The following is a 17,716-nucleotide window of genomic DNA, read 5'->3' as shown; positions in this document are numbered from 1 at the left end:
AAAAAGTTGTAGCAGTATTATATTGGAAATAATCATGCAGGGAATGCGCCAGCCATAATATAATTTATAGAAAATATAAATCAACATTTCTCTATAAACTAAGTAGAGTACCAATCAGATCAGACACAACAGCCTTAAAAGATTTTATCAAAAAAACAAACAACAGCTTTAAAGTCAAGCGTCAGAGCTCTCAATCCATCAACATGAGAGGGAAGAGCCATGTGCAATCACTTTGTGATCAAAAGTCACCCAGAGGTTTGGGATGTTGCACCTCTGGGCGATCAGCTGGTCACAGCAAGTGCTTGCAATCGGCCTCAGACAGCAAATAAAATCAGTGCAATCCCAAACGACGACCCTTAGTTGCTGTCGTCCTATTTTGAGCCAAGTGTGACCAAGCTGTGAGTGAAATGATGGTGAAAGAAATGGAGCAGGATGCCAATATTATTACAAAATTGTCCATTTTAATAGAAAACCATTGTGACTGGAGCTAGTTTTACATTATTGTTAAAGAAAAGTCTCGTTTGGCCGACACGGCTCCTCCCGTATTGTGCAAAACGCTGCTGGGTCTTGTGAACGGAGAAAAGGTTTCAGATCTGCAGATTTCAGCAGGCTGGATCAGTCGCCAGCAGGCATAAAGCTTTTTAAAACAAAACAAAAAAGACAGCTCTAAATACATCCAAATGATCATGTCTGACGTTATGCTTCCATGGACTCACAGCTGCCCACATCTGGAGGCTCGTACTGCATTTAGGCTACAATGGCACGGGTAAAACATCAGCACCCGGACTGCCTGACTCTGTTACTAGTGGGTGGGTTGATGAAATATTTTCATTTACAAATGTGGGGCAGTGCCCTCGAGTGTTTTTGAGACCCTCTTTCAGGAGAATGGAAGAACTCCAGGATTTACTACTCGTGTCGTTTCGCAAAAAACGCCAAAAACCTACACAGAGGGTCCACAATAGATGCATCCAACATTCATATACAGTCTATACAGGAGCACGGTTTTAATTTTCAAAATAAAATTCCCTGTGAAAACTGAAACGCTGCCGGTGCGATTTGTCTGTCATGTCTAATCTTTACCCGGCATGTCCCCGGGGTTAACTGTCAAAGTAATGAAGGCAGCAGGGATCCAGGTGTCACATGACGCAGGACACATAAGAGCAAAGAAATCTGCAGAAAATGAATCCCATTTTGGTCCTTTAACTAATAATACCAAGTAAAATGTCACTGATGGTGTTTAAGTTTCAAAAACATACATATCACAAAGCTATCGTTTTTTTTTACAGTCATATTTACATTTATATATAACAGGTGTAGTGGGCGTGTTCAGCTACTACACCATGTGCCGCCATGCTGGTGTCCCCTCATCATTTTAATGTTGCTCCAGGACCAGTCACACTGTTGTGATGTCACAATTTTGCCGATTCGTGGGAGTAAAAAAAGATAAAAGATGGACGAAGTCACCGTGCAATCACCTGCTGGATTCTGGACTTCACATTTTGGTCTCCAACCATGTTGTTTTTTGGAGCCAGAATTGAAAAGACTGGATGAAAACTGGTGTACCAAGCTATCAGCTAATGCTAGCTAGTTTGGTTAGCAAGGATACAGTGCACCCTAGGAGCTAACATCTACAGCTGCCTGTGTCAACATGGACCTGTCTATAAACAAAAATCCAAAAGAAAAATCATCCAGTTTTAGAGAGTTTCTTAGCACCAATAAGCAGATATGCATGTCTGTGTGCTGTTTCAACTTTACCGATATGAAATGTGCTAACCAAGCTGCGTAGCATTAGCCTAAACTTAGCACAGCACCCTCTGAATATGAATACAACCAAATATGATCGCTCCTGGTTACAAAGGCAGGTTTCAAAACCAAAATGTGAAAGCGAGGAGATGACATCATCTATATAAAGCAGATGGTTTGATGCACTTGTCGGAGTGGCCACTTCAAGCTGTGCAGTTTTTCTAAATAAAGAAACTATCCAGAAAAAAAAAAAAAAACCTTTTATATATCTGGCTGAAAACATGTTTATTTAAACAAATTAAAGTTGGACATTTTAACATAGACTGATCCACTGCAGGAGCCGCTAGAGGAACTGCACTTTTTCATACTTGTTTTTCTGCCCGAGTGTGTCACTTGGTCCAACTTTTCACATCACAGTGGACTCTAAACTCAAATGTCCTGTGTGAAAGGCCTGGATTTGATCCATCCATCCACCCCCACCTCCTCCAGCAATCTTTAGACTTTCAGGTGTTTTTTTCCTCCTAATCAAAACTTTTTTTTTTTTGGTTGGAGCAACATTATTTATATTGCATTAACACCACACTATACAGCGACATCACAACCCTGTGGAACCATTCGTTTTATAAGTGGCTTTTTCTTCTTTTCTTTTTTTTTTTTTTACTTTACAATTTTGTTGATCAAATAAAAGAAAAACAAAAAAAAGACAAAACAGACCAGCCAAGCTTGTATCAGTCCAAAACTTAAACTATTCAGTTTATAATAATTTCAAAATAAAGCAGCAATTTCTTATTTTAAAGAAACTGGAAACAGCACCTGCATAAACAGTTTAATCCTATAGTTATCCATTTTGTTTAGATCACAACAGTAGGAACGTGGCCTTTCCAAGCCTCTCTGAGCTCTGAGGAGCTTTTTTTTGTCCAGTTTTGCTGCACAGCGAGTCCTTTTTGTTGTCCTGGGCTGAGAGCACGGTAAAAACAACAGCACTGTAGGAAAAACAGAGTCGCTTTAAAAAAGAAAGAGACAACTAAACATGCTTCTCGGTGTTGGAGAGCTGGCAGTGGAGGTCTGCTGTAAGAAAGGAGATGCACTGAGGAGTAAAAACATTTAGCACCAGTAGTTTAAAGGAAAACATAACTGTAGGGGAGGTGTGCCCACGAGTACAGCAGAGTCACATGTTCAAACAGTCCTGTCTATGTCGCCAGAAGGCAGACCGCGCAATAAACCCTCAGATAAAACTCATTGGCAGGAGCCAGTTTTCATCGTCTCAGCTCGAGCTGAACTAAAAACACCAAAAGCGAGAAAAACGCGTGCAAAGGAAATGTCTTCACTTTATCTTTAACGATACAAAGCGAGAGCGTTGCAGCAAAAACTAATGGGAAAAAACAAAACAAAAACTAACCATTTAATTCAGATTATCTTGTTTTCATGATCACTGGATGCCAAAAATTAACCCAACCTGAGGATTAACTTCCTGATTAACCCGATCAAAGAAAGCTCGGAGACTTTTGTCTCGTTTTGTTTGAGTTAACAAGCAGCTGAATCACACGGAAAACAACATCACTGATCTTATGAGATCCCTTGAGCTCGGATAGTGAAAGGTAATGCTCCACAGTATGAGCAAAAATATATTTTCTTCATATTCTGACTCACAGAATTATTATGAACATGATTTTCAGATGAGCGGGCTCAACAGGAATACATATTTGGGGGGGGGGGGGGGGGACTACTTTCAGACTCTTGTTTAAACGTTAATAAATGACACAAGTGCAGAGAGTCTATCTTAGCTTTGAGCATCGGTCTCGTTAACAGTTAATATGAACTTTGTGGTGTCTCCAGGTAAAAACACCTGTTAACAACGACTCTAACAGGCGTCTCGAGTCGTGATCAGTCACCTCCTGACACTCAGCGGGTTCAACCCTGACCTTTTTTGATAATAACTGGTCAAACTTCCTTTTGCAGTACGCCGGCACTCTTGACACCCAATAGACGCCTTAACCGTGACTCTACTGAGCATGTGCACACACTCCCTGCTAAAAGAAAACCTTTGGTGGAGCTGAGGGTGCCTGGAAGGTCACTGATTGATGCTTCACTCTGAGGAAGACTGACATGAGGTTTGAACGATGGAGTGAACACAAAATGACTCAGAGCACCGACGAAAAGTCTCGAGAGGCAAAGTAGCACCAAAGAGAGCACCAAATACGGATCACTCCGCTGCTGAAAATAGTCCCGAGCAGATGGACCATCTCCTCCTGTTTGAATTCGCAGCTGCTGCATGAAATGTTGACGCCTCTTTTGAAGGCAACTCGACATCTGCAGAAGACGTACGACCGACTTCTGCACCTCCAGCCCTAAGACCGAACCTGTTTTGTGCTCACTCCACAGCTCTGTCAGGCTGGAAATAAAACTGGAGCACCTCAGAGTTAAACACTCAAACATTTACAGAAACAGGACAAACAACATGGAAAAAACGTGAAAATAATTAAAAAAAATAATTCAAAATTCTCAGCGTCGATGAACTGTGAAACCATAAAGCGTCTCTTCGATTTGAATGTGTGACTTTGAGGATGTGAAGTTCATTTTGATCCTGGTGTAACCTGCCTTTGAGAATCCCTGCAGTAACCCATGTGTGTTTAACACCTGTTTGCTGATTCCGGCCTCAGGCCTCAGTCTTCCCGCTCTGTTCGGGAATCTTTGTGGCGCTCCAGCCGAGCAGTCACTTTAAAACCGAGCCGAAGCCGGACAATTTCTGCTTGGTGTGCGGCTTCTCGCCGCCCTCCTCCACCAGCTGGTTTCCAGTCTCCGGGGAGCCGTTGGTGGTCACGTCACTGCAGGTTTTAAACTCTGTTGGATCGGGATCAGGGTCGGGATCCAGCTCCGGCTGGGACTCCACGGCCGTCTCCCAGTCCTCCTCCTCCTCCTCGTCCTCCTCTTTGTCTCTCTGGGTGGCCTGGCTCTCGACGAGGCGGAGCCGGGCCATGGCCTGGTTGATGGTCAGCGTGCTGATCAGGTTGAAGTCATGCATGCTGATCAGGTGGAGCAGGAAATTGCGACACAGGTTGCGTTTGACGATGACGGCAGCGTGGTGTTCAGCAAACAGCAGACACGCTTCGTTCATCTGGTTATCTGCGATGAAGCTGGGAGGAGGACACCAGTGGATAAGGTGAGGTTTTAAAAAAAACAAACAAACAAAATAAACCCTGAAATAAACCAAAAAACTTCTGCCGTTTGATAAAAGCTTTGCTGAGTACATACCCACGCTTCATGACGTGCAGATTCCACAGCTTCATGATCTCCTTCTCCCCCTCGTTCACGTCCATGAAGTCCTCAATTTGCTGCAATCAGAGCGCACTAGTTAGCATTTAGCATGGACTGTATATAAAAGATGGAGGTAGATTTTGAAGCCTCAAATATATGATTTAGGTGAGTGTCACATCTTCTGGTATTTTTAAATAAGACTTTAAATGAGCAGGTGAGACCACAAACTCTTCAGGAAAGCATTTACTGAAGTCAGAACTCGAATGAAAAATAGGGTCGTTTTCCTCATAGACTTCTATACAAATCAGATTTAAGAGGAGTCGCCCCCTGCTGGCTAAAAGAAGAATATAGATTTAAGACACCTCTGCATTGGCTTCATTTGTCAAACCTGGGGGTTACATCCATCTTTTACATACAGTCTATAGTGTTTATGCAGGTTAGAGTCCAACATCACAGAGATTTGAAAAAGAAAACCTCCCCAAAATAACCAAAGAAACGCAAGAACACAACAACCATCTGTAAACGGTGTGTGTGTGTTGAAATCTTTTTCATCGTTCATTATAAAACCTGCTTTAAGTCACAGGTTGTTAAGTCATGGGGAGCTTTAATGTTGACATCAACAGGCCAGTGGCAGAAACGTCCACGCTGACTTCTGTTACCCTCACACCAATCTGGAAAAGTTAGCATAGTTAACACAGTCACGAGAAGCAAAAGCCGTTCACAGGAGGAGAGAAGCCTGAGCGTCTGCTGAATGGTTTGAATCCTTCAGAGGTTTTTAACGCCGGAGAACGATCAGAGAAAACAGTCGAGTCCAAGGTGACATCTTTAACAAAAACTGGCTGTTTCGTCTGAACAACAACCCGAAATATTTTACTGTCCAAATGTTCCCCTTTTAGAAGCAGGAGAAAGCAAATGTTTCAATATATAACAAAGGTTATCCTGGATTTTTTCTTTCATAACTATTAAATTTCCAATCCCAGACTGAGAGCTAGTATCTGCAGGGACACACCAATCCAACTCAAACTGTGTTGATATCGAATACCAATCCAATGAAGCTTTCTACTGTTCTTATACCCGGCTTCTTCCTCCTCCTCAGGAGCATTCCTGTGTTTGTTCATCTGGCTCGAGCTCACCTTTACAGTCTTCTCTTTGAGCCAGTCGGGGTCCCTCTCGTCCTCGCTGTCCACTTCCATCTCCTGGGGCCTCAGCGGCAGGCAGCTGTCACTGTGGAAGTACAGGCGATTGTGGCCACTGATGTACGTCCTCTGCGCCTCCCGATCGCCATCCTCAGACTCCAGAAACTCAGACAGGCTCGGCTTTGTCCTCTTGGGTCTGAGAGGAGAGGACAGGAAGAGGATGATCAGGAGTTCCCGTCACCCTCGGCAGCATGTAAATAAATATAAAGTGAGAGGAAAGGTCGGAGGGGTACCTGCAGACCAGAAAGTGGGTGACAGCGGTTCTCTTCACGGGGCCGTTCCTGCTGAAGGCGAAGCCCGGCTGGCTGTGTATGTCCTGAGGATTTCCTGCATACGACCCATCGTAACACTCGTTGATAGAGACCTCGATCTTTGCTCCTTTGGGATGGGGCTGCCAAAGATCAGAGAGACGCATATTTAAAGGACACGCTCAACAGTATGTTAAAGATCTAAGTGCTGAATTGAAATAATAAATACTGATGATACCCCCTGTTTTACATTGTACGATGTTTTTAAAGGATTGGCATCTTTGATTTTATTTGTTCTTAGCTTTGTGGAGCACCCTCATCAGATTGTAATAGCACTTAAAAATGAAACGCTCCTCGATGCACGTGTTGACTCCAACAGCGTGTCGACTGTTTGACACATAAAGACCTCGAGTCAAACTGGCACCGCAAAACATGAGAGCATTTCCTTTTTATGAACAGAAAACAGCTGGTGTACATCTGACTCACCACGTAGTTGAAGATGAAGCGGGAGTGGGACAGTTTGAGGTGTTTGAGGAGACTGTACAGCTTCCTGCAGTTCAGCGTGCACCACGGACAGTGGAGGTCATCCCTGGCCTCGGTCTGCTGCCGTGTGTTGTTGTTGTATTGAAACTAGGAAAGAAAGAAACAGAGTGTGATCTCAGCTGCTGAGAAGCGACAGACTTGCTGATCTTTGACAAGGAATTCACATCCTGTTGCTACTTCTCCAGAGGTCTGAATTGACATGCAGCAGCCTTCATAAATCCTACTGTGTCTGACACTTTGGTCTCGGCACTCCTTTGTTTCACTGTCACACCTCATCGGTGGTTTTTGGGTCATTTTATCTCACCTAAACTCACCACAGGGATTCCCAACACCCAAGAAAAGGGATTACAATTCTAATGCTAATGCAACAACACTAAAATACCACATCTTTTACCGTATCTGTGGTCAGGTGTAGACTGACATTAGCTGGTAGGATATACATGCCCCAGACATAAAATATACTTCCCGTTGACGTGCATTAGAAAGTCGTGCTGGACAAAATTTAAAAGAAAAAAATGTTACGATTTGTGTCAACGAACACGAACAATTTGCCTTTTCACGATTACTTTACTACGGGCTGAAAATTTGTTTTGTAAATTATCACCTGTGTTCATACAGATCACTCACGCTTGAATCTGTGAGTGTCCAACATTTTCCAACCATCTCTAACAGACAGTCTCTCTTTCACTGGATTCTTCACAGGGGGAAGCAGTGAAGAAACTACAGACAGCAGATCTCCATCAGGTGTGTCTCATCCATCAGCACAGACAGCAGCTGTGCAAACCCTTTGACTGAGGCTGACACATCACATGTGTACGTTTTTGCACTGTCACAGTATAAAGCCCTCACCACCTGCTGCTGCAACAACAGGCACCACGATCCTTTGTGGGATCAATAAAGTATCCATCCATCATAGAAAAATTCCAGATGTGTGTAAAAAATGACATTTAAGGGTCACAGAAATGACTGAAGCCTGTGGGAGAACCTGGCAGGACACACCTGGGAGAAACAGGAGTGTTAGCAGGTACGGACTGACCTGGTAGAAGATTCGTAGTTTCTGTCGAGGCTCAGATAAGACTTGTTCTCTTCTGGTTTGCACATCTGTATTTACCGACTCTTTCACAGCTGCAGAAGAAAAACAGCAACACTTTCACTGCTGATGTTATACGTCAGTTTACTGAGGGCCACACTGGGAAAAGGGCCAGACATATGTAGGTTACTAGCACGTCATAATTTGATCTAAATATTAGATCATCCTGGATATAATCAACATAAAACTCTGGAGACTGACACGTGTGCTGAAACACAGCACACATGATTAGTGCTACACTCACTTGGTGTGTGTGTGGCTCTCAGGGTGCTGGGTCGGGTGTCCTGGTTGGTTTCGGAGTTGCGGGTGGCGAGCGGTTTGGCCACGGGTGCGGTGGAATGATCGGCGGAGTCGCTGGTCCAGCGCAGCGTGAACTGCAGCGTTGGACCCTGAGAGAAGCTCTCAAACGGAGGCAAACGCTGCAAAAACAGAGTAAACACGAGGTTTCACTAAACAGCTCAGCTGTGTGAACTGAGGGTTACTTGGTTCACGCACACAAACACACACCTTTCCATCTAGGATGGTCTCCCAGGTCGCCCTCTTCTTACCGACGGGACACTCCTCCATCTCTTGCATGGACACCTCGTACTCGCCGTCCAATAACTGCAGACGCCTGCACGCAAGTACACGACAACGTCTTCTCACTGTTGCTGCACAAACGCTGCAACGACACCTTTTCTTTCCTGTGTCAAAAGGTGCTACTGTGTGTGTGTGTGTGCATGTCTGTATGTGTGTGTGTCTTTCACCTGTTTTTATCAAAGACTGTCATCTGAGCTACAAATGTGGTTTCTCCCTCCTCCCTGAGAGCGGAGCTCCTCCTTTTCCTGTTCACGGCTTCTTCTGAAAAGTCTGAAAAAGACACATGGTGGCATGAACCTCTGCTCCGCCAAACTGTCCCTCGTTTTTCTGCAGGGATGTGGAGCTACGAGGGTGACTTTGTGTTTAATTTTTAAGTTCAAACAGCTGAAGAAATATAGACAAGCAAAATGTGCAAAGAGCAGCCATTATAATCTTCTGCAGGTTAAACTGGGTCAACTAAAAACTGAGTGAATTAAGGACCCGCTATAAACGAACTCAAAACATCACTGAACTACATCAAGACTTGACATACAGTCTCATCGCCTAACGTCTGATCATTTCCACTGCAGATCAATAAGAAATCTAACATTGTTAACCAAATGGAGGACTCTTTGACATCTAAGAAGTTGGTTTAAACTTGACTCGTAATTCTACTCGCTGCTATTGTGATTGGATCCGTCCAAAGTTGGCTCAATGTGTGTTACCAAAACATACAATGACGCATTTCCCTGTCCCCTGATGATTTAAGCCCTACTGACACTGATAACTGGTTAACAACTTCCTGTGACAGTTTCCCACCAGTACTGGCAAAACTGTTACCGACTCATGTTAGGGGTGCTTTAACTTCATCAGCGTTTAAAACCAAAGTAAAATCCTGCTTCCTTTCACTAACACAGTTTATGGCCTAAATTGTGATTTGCTCCAATAGTTTAGTTCATGTTTTCTTTTTCATTACAGGGGATGAAAAACCTTTCTGCTCCAGGCACTTGATCACGATTGGATGACAAACAAAGCAAGATGGCTTTTTGCTAGTCTAATTTTCTTGATTTTTCTTGGGCCGTCAAGCTTTTGCAAAGCTGCAGAGATGAGACCCACCAAATAACCCACTCTGCCCACCTCTGCTGTGGTGAATCTCGCCGTTGGCCAGCCCGTTGATCTGTGTTCGTGGATGCCCGGGTCGTGACACTCTGAAGAGCAGCGAATAAGATTTGACCATGTGAGAGTTGCTGGGTTCAAACTCGCTGCTGGGAACCAGCAGGGAGGGGTAGGAGCTCAGCTTGGCCTGGACCCCGGCACTCGTGTCTGGGTTCAGAGGGACCTGCTTCTTTCCTGTGGGGACCTGCTTCACCGGACAGCTCACGTCCTACACAGGAAGCAAGAAAAGGAAACTTAATGTGCGTTTCATTTACACCTGCGCGCTGTAGAAAACCAGCAGAGGAAATTCATGACACACACCTTCCTCTTCTTGTGGCAGACTTTGACCAGGAGCACCTCCAGAGACACCGAGTTCTGCTCGTTCTCGCTGTCCTGAGAGAGTTTTCCTGCAAACAAACAAGACAAAAGATTTCCTGTTAGTCACACAGTTTTATCGTTTCCACTGACCTCAAAGTGCAGATATAAAACGTACCAGCTTTATGGAAGAAGCCAGTAAAGGTGAGCTGAAGATTGGAGGCCAAGCTGTAGGAGGGGGGAAAAAAAGTACTGAGATATTTTTAAAACCAAACATTGTCAAGTTTGCAGCTATAAAAGGGGGAGTCCTAGTGCCAGAGAAGGCAACATAAAAATGTCAAACTTTAGAATCTCTCTTTTTGCTACAGCACTGTTTACCTACTAAAAATGGGCTCTTAGGTGTGGAGTGACTATGCACCTCGGCGGGATCGCTCCACATGTAGCTGGTGAACTTTTTACTGATATTTTGTCACTTGATAAACAAAAAGTGAGCTAAATGTTTTCTAGAAGCTTGGAATGGAAAGCAGAGAGTCCCGCAGGACTGAGCGGTTACCTGTGAGTCTCCTGCTCCCCTCTCATCTTTTCCACTTTAAACAGAAGATTGTCAACCTTGTAATTTTTCCTGTACATGGAGACAAATGGCAGCAATTAGCAATCGTACAACCAGACGACTGAAAGTCCAAACATGCAGAAACTCAGTGGCAAACGTCTTGTTTCTGGAGGAAGGTCAGGTTCTTGTCCTTGGAACAAGGACGTAATCTGGATTATGGCACACTACACCCGGGGTTACACAGCTGCAGGCAGATTGAATGACTTGTTTTTCTTATAAGGGCTAATGACAAAGACAGATCACACCTCTCCAATATTAGCTTCTGTCATTTAAAATCCTCCTCCTCGCACTCAGAGTCCTGAATGATCACATCTCAAAGTAGGGGTGGGCGATATATCGAATACACGTGATGTGTTTTTCCGCATATGATGGTTAAAATGGCTTTATCGTAACCATCGAGTATAAATTACCAAACAATATTAATCTGTCCGGATGTAATTCACTGTGACTTTCTGTCAAGCACACTGCGCTGAGCATGCGCTTATATACTACCAGATGGGGAAAAAAATATGGCGACAGCAGAAGTTTCAGACGAGAGGGAATGAAACTCGCTGTTGTTTGGATTTCACAAGGATGCCGTCAAACAAAATCTGGTAATTTGCAAAACATGCTGCAAAAAGTAGAAGTACCACAAATTTATTCCACCAGCTGAAAAGTCATCCAATGCAAAAGTCAGACCGTTTTAAACACCGCATGTCAACATCAACTTTAAATAAATGAGCTTTGATACCAGTAACTGTTTTAGGTCAGTTGTTTTTATAGTCACTGTCTAGACTTCTGTTTTTGTCATCTGAGGTCATCATATTTTTTAATTTTACAATTTGTACATGTTACAAGCACAAACGAGCACCTTTTTAAACTCCGTTGTTTTATTTTGTCTCATGAATTCTTGCTTGATGTACTTTTTTTTGTTGCTATGATCTTCTGTTTGTTAAAGGTCTGGTGTTGACCACACAACCAGGTTTACTGTGACAGTGTCATCATTAGAGAAAAACCTCTGATGGTTAAAATAAAATGTTTCAATTCATTCAGATGTTTTGTATTCAAAGTAGTAATAAAAATTGGGACTATATGGTCGAAAGTAACAGTTTTTGGAGTTTATTTAAATATATCATGATCTATATCGTGTATCGCGATATAGCCAAAAAAGATATTGTGATTTTATGTTTTCCTCATATCGCCCAGCCCTATCTCAAAGGCCACACAGTACCAGCACTTACCTCTGTGCAGGCTTATATGTGTTTCCTGGAGTTTCTAAAAGTAGAACGCGAGGCAGAGTCTCGTTCTTGTCAAAATGGAGTTCTTTCTCACCACCTTCTCCAAGTGTTGCTCACAGGAGATCATCTGATTGTTGAGGTTTCTGCCATTAAATTTCTGTTTATACGAACCAGCGTTTTGTGACATAAACAAAAAGGAGTTGTTCTAAAACTGTGCTGCAGCCCACACTGACGGGTCACGGACAGCCAGAGGAAAAAATAAGAGGTGAAACTTAGTTGAATAATTGTATTTCCTTTGTTAAATAACAACTGTCAAACGGAAATATGCTTCATTTAAAACTCTGAACCGTTTTCTTGTTAATACCTTATGTATATATTTTAAAAAACTGTTGGAAGTGAGAAGCGAGCTTTTTTGGTTTAAAGATAGTGTGGTGTCAATAACAAGCTAAAAAAAAAAGAAGCTTATTTTAGACAGAAGATTCACTGAGGAGCTGCACCAAGCTTCAGTGTAACATAAAGGAGGATTATTTTGAACTGTGAATCATGCAAAGCTGTTCTAACAGTCCAAGAATGAAAAAAATGAGCCGAGTAGGTGCCCTTTAAAAAAAAAGAAGAAGAAGAAAGGTAAAGGCCATCAGTGATCTTTAAAAGCTGAAATAAACTTTTTGTCTTTGAGCTTTTAGACTCGAGTAAGTGAAGTGAGGGAAAAGGCACTTTAAACAACGTGGCTGACAAAACTCTTAAATGGTGTGAAAGCACAATAAGAGGCATTAGGTATGACATTTAATATCAGCTGAAGGAATACGACATTTCTGATGTTTTGGTTTGTGTGGCTGCTTAAAAGTATTTTATTCAAGTCCTGATGTGTTCTTAAATAAAGTTAAATAGAGAAGCACGTCCCCCAGCTCATAATGGCTGCAGACCGTTTGGGTTTTGGAGTGCATGTACTCTGGAGAGCTAACATAAATAAAGTCCTGTCTAGCTTTAACCTGAGCTGTACTCTAATGAGCCAAAGTAACTGAAAACAGCTGTTAGGCAAACTTCACATCTGTAGGCTGTCTTCAGGCCCAAGCAGTCTCACTTTATTCATTTTAATGACCGCTGCAGTGGGAACTACAAAAACCATTAACATCTATACGCCGCCAAACATCCAGCACCACACTGCTGCTACAGGACTGTAACATTCAAGCTATTATTTTAATGGAAATGCTCCTGCTTACAAGAAATTTCAAGTGATCAAGCAACTTAATTTACGAGCCCAGTCATTTATATTGATATGGCTTGCTATGGATTTTTAAATTTACTTTATAACTTTTCAGTGACTGATGCATTAGTGAGGCAAGGTCACCAGAAACCTGTGCACTAAATGTTTTCTGAAACTTTATAGGCTTTCATTTGATGCCAACTTGCTGGTAATTATAACATTATTTGGCATCTTAACTGTATACAGGACATAAACCCTGAAACTTTGTGCTTTCTTTCCTGATTGATGGTGATTCATTCGTGCCTTATCAGAGCTCCAAGTTTATCAGACTGTGGGCTTCTGCTTGTCCAATCACTTTTAAAGTCTTCCCATAGATTTTCGATTAGATTAAGATCTGTTGAAATGTTAATTTGATGCGCAGCTTGTTACCAAACTCCTCCTGGATTGCTGGAAGAAGCTGGTGATTGTTTGAGTTTTTAGCAATACTCCGTTACAAACCTGTGATCAACTTGGAGCTCTGGAGGCAAGAATGGATCACCAATAATAAGATTTGCCCCAGATGCTGATCTTGAGCATGCTACCAACGATTTTAGAAGTCATGAAGAAGCAGGCTCAAAACTATAAATACTGACTCTTTGCAGAGATGTGATTAGTTTGTTAGTAAGTCTTTGAATCTTATTTTTCTCTATAATCATGGAAATATGTAACAGTAATATAAATATAACCTAAACAGGAACGTGTACAATTTTGTACATCCTTATTATGATAATGACTCAAAACATCATTAATGACCTGAGGAAATGACAGAATGGCTGTCATAGATGAAGGAAACAGTAAACTTATATTTAAATGGCTCCATTAATGCTCATCTTAAAAATTACAGTATCAGATACTACACCCGATTGTTTTAGTAGCTACAACAGCCTGGTAGCTTTAGGGTTAAACACACAAAATGAGCCAAAATACCCGAGACCTGCACATTTAAGGCAGGCTGTGTACCCCCTTCTTTTCCAAGAAGCCATACAAGAGAAACTGTGTCCTGCTCAAACATTTTATTGCTGCAGGGAGAGAGAGAGACTGCAAACTCAGCTGGGCGCAGACCCAAAGATCACCTCTGTGTAGAAGGAGTTACATCAACTTCAGTTTCTGATAAACCAATCATTTAACAACCCTGCTGGTGTCCTGCTTCCTTATCTTCTGGTTATTAATGCTTTAAATAAAACAGTCAATAGTGTGGCGTGGCCCCCGCTCCTGAGTCTCTTCATTTCAAATCACAAGCTGCGTTTCATGTGACTGAAGCATGCACCACTGCAGTGCAAAGTGAAACTGAGCTAAGCAGCAGCAGCAGAAGACACCTGGTTCAAAACCTCCCATTCAAATCAAGAACACACACACACACACACACACACACACACACACACACACACACACACTCTAACGGCCAACAAGTCCACAGCAACAAGAGAAAATTACACAGAGAGAAGAAGCAAAAATCCAAAAACCAGCAGAAAACAATCTGTTTAACCTCATAGTAGAGCTTAAAACACAAGTAACTAGCGACAGCATCTTTTTTTAACCCAATTTAACTGTTAAAACCTCAAACATATTAAACAAAAAAAACCCAAAACATTCAACAATAACAGCTGAATCGTGACTTAACTTGATATAACTTTTAAAGTATTACATTATAGTAAATGGATTGGTTTTGCTTTTCTACTCTACCTGAGCACTCACAGTGCTTTATACAACATTATTACCTGTCACATGTTAATAGATGACTCGGTTAAATGCTGAATAACTTTAACTCTATACTCCTTTCTTTAACACCAAATCCATAACTATTATCTGCCCTCTAACAAAAAGCTAAATAAAGTACCACAAACTAAACCAGAGAAATGTTTAGAGGCAGCTCAGCTGCAGCTGTCACTTGCACCATTTTTAAACACTTATTGAGGCCTGCAAAATAAAATGCATGTCCTGCAACATAACAGAAGTTGTGACATGCCCTTTGTAATCCAATACAATCCTTCGGTGTGTCGTCTGAACCACAGACAGCCTCATGTGTATCAGCGGGATCTTTTTTTTTTTCTTCCCCTGCAGAGTCTGTATGCAAAGCAGCTCAACTGAAAAAACCTTCTATCTCAGCTTTAACCGATCGAGGCGGCCTCCACGTGTCAGTTAGCTCTCACTCATGATAACAACTGACCTTCTTTCTAAGAGTCAAACTTTTTCAATAAACTTGAAAACCCGAGAAAGTGACAAGAAAGTACAATTTTAGCTGAAGAAACACAAGATCTACACTTGAATCATATTGAGGTGCATTAAAGGAAAACAAAAATTGTAGCTAAAAATTGTAAAAAAGCGTGTTAACAGTCTGAGTTTTTACCTTTTGACGTTATTCCTTGAGTTTCTGTGGGACATGTAAGTGAGTGTCCTGTGCAAAAAGATGGGCTGAAATGCAGAAAAACAATGTTTTTTTAAATACACATTGTTAATTTATGAAATGTAGAGCTTATCTGAAATGGTAAGTTTAACCAAGTTAAAAACTTACAGCAATCAAGTTTCTTGTGCGGAGAAACCTGTAGATTTGGGTTGGTTCTGCAAATAAACAGTCCAAATGTCAGAACATTAATTCATGTACTATTCAGCAGAACTGCACCAACATACCCAGTGATATTTTTGTTTCGACTACCTCAGTTTATCTGCCACATCAGTTCTGAGTTGACTGAATACCCAAATATGGTGTGACTAGGAGCTAAAAACCTTTAAAACATTCTTACTTGCTGTGACATAAAAGGGGAAATAAGACCATTTTCAAAACACATGCTATGGATCCATTTTAAATATCAGTATCAGTGCATCGTCACTTAGTTTCATTTCAAGTAAAGTCCCAAACATTTGCCACTTGAACCTTCAAGAATAGGAATTTTTTCCACTTCACAGCTACTCTGACTGTTCAAAGTTAAAAAGACATCTGAAGGCACTGCTTAGTTTTTGACATTTACTGAATTATGACAACTTAAAACTATGAATTATAAATAAGTTAATAACAATCCTGCAGAAAGAGAAAGTTAAAAAGCAACAGCAAAGAGACTATATTAATTACTAGGTTTGTCTGGGTCTCCCTGACACAAGTCTCAGGATGTAACAGTCAGTGTGATGACCCTCCAGGACATGCAGTTAAGAGTAGGTGGACACAGGCCTTGATTAGAATTACTGTGTACAGTACCGGTTTGTAGACAATAATAAAAGTACGGCATTAAGTCATCTCTTCTGTTGCAAAATGATCTCTTCCTCCTGCTACCTCTGGATGCACATGGCCGGGGGAAAGCTTCCATAAGCTTAAATTAACACTTTTTACGTGCAACCCGATGACAGCAGTAACTTACTCTCGAAGGCCTGCAGGAACAACTCGTGGTCGGCTTGAATAAGTTGCATGTTGGGCTTCTTGGCTGCAGCCATCGAGGCGGAGGACGGCTGGTGGTGGTACAACCCATTGGGTTTACCTCCAGACCCCAAACCCACCGGATGGCTCTGCTTGTGAGGAGCCATTACAACAGTGAAAAAAAGAAGACAAAGATCAAAGAAACTCTCCCACCACCAAATGCGAGGTGGTGTAAAATGATAAAGAAATGCGGCTCCTCTTCCTTTGTGAAAACAAAAGAGCAGCAGTGGCAGAAAATCAGCCGCTCAGGAGAAACACCGCCTACTCCCCATTTTACACAACGATTTGTAAAGTTTCTCCTCTTTTATATCTGTGATTGGCGAAACTCCGGCTTAACGCTCTCGATGAGGAACAGGTTAAACAGTTGCTGAGGGCGGTTAACAGACTTGAAATGCGCGAAACAAGAGAACAGCCTCCGGCAGGCGGATTGCTAGCTAACTGGCTAACTTCCTTAGCCAGCTAGCAACCACCTCGCACTAACCGGGTAGCATTGTCCAGCGCTCTGACTTTACCGACGACGACCACGCGCGTTTCTGTCACGCGACATCTCATAAATCACATAAACGATAGTCTTTCGGAGGATTTGGTGCCACAACAACACCAAATTCACAGTAGCTCTTGCCGAGCGCCTGTTTCCAAGTTGGGATATAGACCCCGGAACACAGCAAAGCAGCACTCACACATCCGGTTTGAATTTCCTAAATAAAGTTTTACTTTATATATGACATTGGCAAATGCATCTTTTACCCGTTTACACGCGGTAATTGTGCCAAAATTGCAATCAGAAATAGATTTAAATAGAAAATCTTACTATACGAAGTAGAATTTTTTTTAAATAAACCTCGCGCAATTGTTCTGCTTTTATTTGGAAGGCAAACTTCCTTTATCTGGCCTCAATTCAGCGACTTCACAGATATACGTTGCGTCTTCGTGTTGAAAGAGTCCACCTTCTAAATACCTCTGCCCAATCGTCGCGCTCGTCAGCGAGACTGATTGGTGGAAGAGCCGAAGAAGGCACGTTTTGCCGCCCGTTGCGTTGGGTAGCGAGACAGAAAGTCTGAATATGCATACATTATTAACGCAAGTCACTAACTGTGAAAATAAATAATAATAATAATAATAATAATAATTATTATT

The 17,716-nt window shown here is 42.1% G+C and overlaps 1 protein-coding gene across 1 annotated transcript; it reads right to left on the bottom strand.

Moving 5' to 3' along the window:
• Positions 1–46: 46 nt before the first annotated feature.
• On the bottom strand, positions 47–17,266 carry LOC100701898 (polycomb protein suz12-B). Its single transcript, XM_003442483.5, has 16 exons — positions 16,524–17,266; positions 15,686–15,732; positions 15,521–15,585; positions 10,657–10,725; positions 10,282–10,331; positions 10,110–10,195; positions 9,771–10,017; positions 8,822–8,924; positions 8,583–8,688; positions 8,320–8,494; positions 8,022–8,110; positions 6,929–7,072; positions 6,428–6,585; positions 6,132–6,330; positions 4,996–5,075; positions 47–4,877 (listed from the first exon to the last, which is right to left on the bottom strand). Exons 1-16 carry the CDS (start codon positions 16,684–16,686, stop codon positions 4,457–4,459), a joined length of 2,202 nt encoding a protein of 733 aa, XP_003442531.3. The 5' UTR covers positions 16,687–17,266; the 3' UTR covers positions 47–4,456.
• Between the last annotated feature and the right edge of the window lie 450 nt (positions 17,267–17,716).

The sequence above is a fragment of the Oreochromis niloticus genome, linkage group LG4, assembly GCF_001858045.2.
Source record: "Oreochromis niloticus isolate F11D_XX linkage group LG4, O_niloticus_UMD_NMBU, whole genome shotgun sequence".
NCBI lineage: Eukaryota > Metazoa > Chordata > Actinopteri > Cichliformes > Cichlidae > Oreochromis > Oreochromis niloticus.
Note: the sequence above shows the minus strand (reverse complement) of the source record. Positions and strands in the feature narration are given on the sequence as shown.

Bases quoted from the DNA above. Each gene is read 5' to 3' on its own strand.
- LOC100701898 (XM_003442483.5), bottom strand. From the start codon at position 16,686: ATGGCTCCTCACAAGCAGAGCCATCCGGTGGGTTTGGGGTCTGGAGGT. The intron at 15,586-15,685 runs GTAAGTTTTTAA...TCTGCATTTCAG, and splicing joins GCACAAGAAACTTGATTGCT to CCCATCTTTTTGCACAGGAC. The intron at 6,331-6,427 runs GTACCCCTCCGA...CTCTCCTCTCAG, and splicing joins ACCCACTTTCTGGTCTGCAG to ACCCAAGAGGACAAAGCCGA.